The sequence below is a fragment of the Penicillium subrubescens genome (genome assembly GCF_028828155.1).
Source record: "Penicillium subrubescens strain IBT 31985 chromosome Unknown utg000007l_segment0_segment0, whole genome shotgun sequence".
NCBI lineage: Eukaryota > Fungi > Ascomycota > Eurotiomycetes > Eurotiales > Aspergillaceae > Penicillium > Penicillium subrubescens.
In genome coordinates, this window is record NW_026643157.1 from 3,532,788 (window position 1) to 3,537,971 (window position 5,184).

Consider the following 5,184-nt stretch of genomic DNA (forward strand, 5'->3'; position numbering starts at 1 on the left):
ATCTTAACGCAGATATACTCCTCGCCGAGGTTAGTAACAATCCGATCGCGTATAGCAGCGTCTTTAATAAGTGTGTTTCTAGATACGATAGTTCTGTAGTAGATAAGGGGTTCGGTAGTATCTCGAGGATCGCGTTGAACCTTATTAGCTGTGTTACAGCCCTGGTAGTCCGGGCCGGGGATATAGTTGTATAATAATTTGAAGAGCCGGTCGTTGTCGAAGCCCTAGTAAGTATAGCTAGGATTTTGCTTAGATCTCTTAGTTATCTTCGGGTACCTCTCTAGTATTTCTTGAAGGAAGCAGGGAACCTTAGAGTCCTTCTGCTTGTGATCAGCCTAGATACTAGCAAGCGTATCGAGGAGGACCGTCGGAGGTCGTCCGAGGAAGCCTTTGCGCTTACGCTTGTTACTAGACTTTGCCTTGATCAAATCGTACTGGCAGATACCGCCCGTAGTCCTACCGGGCTAGCTTACGACAACGTCGCCGAGCCGGATATCGTGATCCTTGTCCGGCTGAGCGATACCGCCCCCTATACTAACTAAAAGACTAATACGGATAGATAGTAGAGAGGTAAGCAGGCTCGAGGCTGTAGTCGCAGCCGAGGTGGTTCCGTAGACTCCGGCGGCTAGGAAGGCAATAACGATGTTGTTCTCTCCTACGTAACCCTACGTATAAACGTTCGTATCGGTTTGGTGTCTAGTGAAGCCGGTTGGAATTGTATGTTCCTTATCGAGTATAGCTTCTGCAGCAGCCTGCTCAATAGGAAGAGCAGCGATTCAGGCAACCGTATAGGAGTCGGGGCTGTCGAGAGCGTTATAGGATGCTATGGTGTGGAGGAAAGCATACGAGGCCGTTAGATAGGGAGGTGGAATGATAGGTTCGCGCCCCTCGATGAGGAAGCTGGAGTGACACGGAGAGAGGGAGGAGACGTGACGGCGGCGGACTTATCGCCGCTAGGTGGAGAGCGCAGCCTGGTTAGTTGCTATGTAGGACGAGCGATATCACCTAGTGACCTCCAGCAGGATTTAAGGTTGTTGTATCCCACTGTAGAAAGACGAAGGCAAGCTGAAAAGAATATGGTTAGGGGCAGGCCACAACAACAGGCTCTCGCTAGTTACACATGTATATTGGGGGCCGTGACGCTGTGGGCGCTTGCGTGCAGCACCCTCTAGCTGGCTGGACGATATGATTAGGGGTGGTTCGTAGGGTGGTCAATACCAAGAAACTGCATCCCGCTTTGCCTAGCGACGTTGGGTGGTTGTTATAGGAAAAGAGGTTTGTCCGAGGAGTGAGCCCGATCCTTGATGGACTGGAACATCATTCGGATACCCTGGCGAGCGCCCTTTGTTCTGAATAGGAAACTAGACTATTTTCGGGGGCACTAGACCCAGAGTGGACAACCACCACCTAGAGTATTAGCGCGTCGCGCTAAAACTAGAAACGGCAAACGAATCACGCTCATTTTATAACGGAACACAGAGAAAGGTAATCGCATAGGTTAACTAATAGAAATATAACAGGTCCGAATTGCATTGCTATAAGCTTGTAGTTATGGGGTCTGGCTTATGACTGAATCCTCCGTATTACGCGAGGACTTCGGACTACTATATATTCTCCTTTCTAAGTATCCACCTACATACCCTGCAGCGTTTCGACATTTTACTAAGCCTGGAGATATACTTTCAGCACCCTGCTAGTTGGTCAATACTAGATCCCTGAAATAATGCACCGTTGTTCGTATTTGCTATAGCTGAAGTGCGAAGAATAGATACATAAAGAAAAGCAATCATCGCTATTAAGTTCGAGCTCTTTTGGCAGTCGCTCCGATCGTCTGAGTTCAGAAGAGGCGCCTTCGGCATGCAGTAATTTGTGCTTCGTTGATCCCGCAGTATTAGGGCCACACGGCAGGTCGGTCACATCGGAAGTACTAGTTCGGCCTGTTGTTTCCTAAGTTCTAGCGTCGCTAGTTATCGAAGAACTTTCATGAACATCACTGGGTTCGTTAGCCTAAGAAACCTTGCCTGTCTCCGTGCTTTTCTCGCTATCTAAAAATGGTTAATATAATAGGCGTAAAAAGTCGTCCGCCAACTTACTCGCTCGGCCATTTACAATATTCTTACGCCTTATAGCCTTAGGGCTAGAGCAATTCTGCAGCCCGTTGAAAGAATTCTCGGCCGTTTTCAGTGGTATATCATCAAGGCAAAAACTATTCTCGGATGATTGCCCGAAGGAATGAAGGTCTTCTGGATCCGCCTGGGCTAACGACCTGGTTGGTGCACGGACAGAGGACGAACCAACAGCTCCACGTTCGTCAGCTGGGATAGAAAAGCTTTTATCAATCAAAGCCTCCTAGAATTCCGGTGTAGCTATAACCACAGTGTCGGTATCGGAATCACACCGATCTATCTTATTATAACACCAATCTTCGTCAACATAGATCACGATAGGATTAGAAGCCGAGCCCAACGGAGCAAGACCATCTCCGATCACTATAGGATTGACCTGCGTGCCTAACTCGGGGGGAACGATAGAGTCGCGTACGACTACTTCAGGCCATTCACACGGCCAAGCGGTGATTGAATCTTCGCTATATCAGATTAGTGAAATCAACCATAGATATAGAAGATCTCTTACCGAAGGTTTCGTGTGGTTTCTCGGTGAAAGATGTTATGTCACTGGAAACAATAGAAAAGATAGAGATAAATAGATGGAGATAAATATGCATTGGATAACTTCGGGAAAATTAAGCGCTTGGATAAAATAAAACTAAATTGGATTCTTCACTGCCTTTCCACGAGGAGGGCGTGCGAGATACATAGCTTTATACCTTTTCGTTAGGTCGGTCACACCTTGTCCAACCCCTAAGCTACAGCGGACTCACTCGGAGAAGTTTCTAGCTCAGAAGGCAAAAGCTCCGGCAGGATAGTATCTAGATAAGACCTGTTTGCTAATCGATTCTGTGACTAATACAGCGTGCAGGGTATACCGCACGAATAACTCGCCTACTCATCCGCTTGCTCCGATAGTCACATTGCAAAGCACTGTTGCTATTTCTAGGGAACCTTATGTCTGCGTATTGTCTGCATCCGGTTGCTACGGAGCTCTGCTTACTAGTCGTTCTGTAGCCTAGGACCGAAGACAAAACGCGCAGGACGCACCGACATAGAGACAACGGCTTTATCGTTGTCGCTAATCCGTATAAAACCCTGTTTTCCCTAACCGTCTACCTTATCCTCTCCGCTAATCGATCGTAAAGTCAACAGGAGTTCGGCGACAAGGCGCACTTAGTAGCAGGGGCTAACGGAGCTCTAGGATATAGGTGCCGACAGGAAAAACTACGTAGGTCGACGGAAATAGATGTTTGCATACAGTCTGACGAGGTCGCCTGAAGAGGACTTCAGCTTCAGAGATCGTTGTTGTTCCTGAGTTTCGATATAGGCGACGTGAAGCCTTAAGATCATCGTGAAAGGACAGAGCGTTACTGCTATTATCTCGTCAACTCTCGCAGACTTCGCAATCACTAGCTATCGCGTACAGCGGCTACGACTGACTAGTCATTTATGTACGCTGCCCAGTCAGATCTTGGTCTTCCCTCGGTTCAGGAATGATACGGACGCCATCAGCTAGGGCTTCCAACACCGTCGCCCTCAATTTGCGCCCCTAAGGCAGATTTGAAGCCCCGCTGCACACGGGCGATTGTCTAGAAAGAGTGTAGGTACATACGCCTGGATGCGCAGAAGTTCGACAACAGACCGACCGATAAGACATAACAGAGGCCGGAACTTCAGGTCGGCGCGGCGGACCAAGTGCAAAATTGCCTTATCCGATGAGAGCTGAGCGAAAAATGGGGCCAGGGCCAGGAAAAGCAACGCAGACTGCGCTGGCGGGCTCGAAGGGCTGCAAAGGGCCGGCCGGTTCGCGCTGGCGGTACAGGGGGTGACGGAGCTCGGCGGTCCGGATCAATGGCAAAAATGCCTCACCCGCAAGGCGCACACGAGGAACGGAGGGAAAGGATGAGTAGAAGGGCGAAAAACAGCTCGAAGTTGAAGCGGCGATGAAGGGGACTTTATAGAAACACGCACGGCGATAGTAACGTGAAGGGAGGCGCTAAACCCGTAACGGCACGCTAAACTCTTATGCGTAATTCACCGTCACAGAAGACTACGGAGTATATTCCAGAGCTTTACCAATCTGAGGGAGGTACTGAATACTGGCCCCAAACGCTTGGATAAAGAATACCGTCACCACGCCAGTCATCTATGTCATATAATGATTTCGTTTAGAAAGTGTTTACCTTGATCTACAACTAGTAAACACAATCTTATTCACAACGTGTTTCCTTCCCTTCCCCACCTGTATTGCAGCAAGTAGAAAGAGAACGGCATTGTATCTACACATTCAAAACTCGCTCCTCGAGTTCTCCGAAGAGGAGCTGGGACGGTAGTCGCTACTTCGGCGTCCACGTTTGCTGTCCCTTTTCCTTTCGACAGATCCTTCGTCCTCTGAGCTTATCTGTTCTGGCGGGGTCTGGGGTCGAGGACGTTTCAAAACGCCTGGTCGAACTCGATTGATTGAGCCTTAGAGTTGGGTCTGGGACTGTTGCCTTGCTTCGGCACTAGAGAGAAAATCACAGAGCTGCTCCGATATAATATGAATTTGTCGGTCGAGCCCAGGCCTCCCGCTACATAGGTCTTCTGTCCCGAAGTCCCTAAGCGATAGCTGTATCAAAACACCATCAACTGGAAATCCAGAGTCCGTCCGAAATAGCTACTTATCTGTCAGTATCTAACCGTCGGAAATAGTAGATTTGATATAGCTGTACTTACGCCTCTACTACAGCGGTGGCCCGAAACTCCTCTACACCATCGACTGTTATATATTCCGGTCGCTATATAGTAACAGTCGCTCTCTTAGAACCTCTGTAGTCAATATCAAAGGCGATAACAGCGTTCGCGCTTCTATTAGTATTCAAAATATACTTATCAGCTAGGTATAAGACCCGTTGCCTCTTTTGTGAATAGCACACTTCTACGATTACACCGGGGTAGTATACCTAGCGGTAGCTAAAGGATACGTCCAGTTCCCGCCTAGAATAAGACTATCTTCCATCTCCGGTATCTTTAGGTATTAAGATTCGCGAAGTAGCAAAATGCTCGACCTCCTTAGCGAAGTCAGCAACGGGCC

The 5,184-nt window shown here is 48.5% G+C and overlaps 2 protein-coding genes across 2 annotated transcripts; both read right to left on the reverse strand.

Annotated features, from left to right (window-relative positions):
- Nucleotides 1-335: 335 nt before the first annotated feature.
- On the reverse strand, nt 336-3,461 carry N7473_011007 (Pfs NACHT and ankyrin domain protein; the record flags this gene model as incomplete). The annotated part of the gene is made up of 2 exons (XM_057156946.1): nt 336-456; nt 3,370-3,461. The coding sequence occupies 2 exons, from the start codon at nt 3,459-3,461 to the stop codon at nt 336-338; spliced, it is 213 nt and encodes a 70-aa protein (XP_057005601.1).
- A 937-nt stretch (nt 3,462-4,398) lies between these two features.
- Nucleotides 4,399-5,109, reverse strand: N7473_011008 (uncharacterized protein; the record flags this gene model as incomplete). Its single annotated transcript, XM_057156947.1, is given in 6 exon segments — nt 4,399-4,553; nt 4,564-4,615; nt 4,632-4,719; nt 4,827-4,888; nt 4,901-4,958; nt 5,054-5,109. 6 exon segments carry the CDS (start codon nt 5,107-5,109, stop codon nt 4,399-4,401), a joined length of 471 nt encoding a protein of 156 aa, XP_057005602.1.
- Between the last annotated feature and the right edge of the window lie 75 nt (nt 5,110-5,184).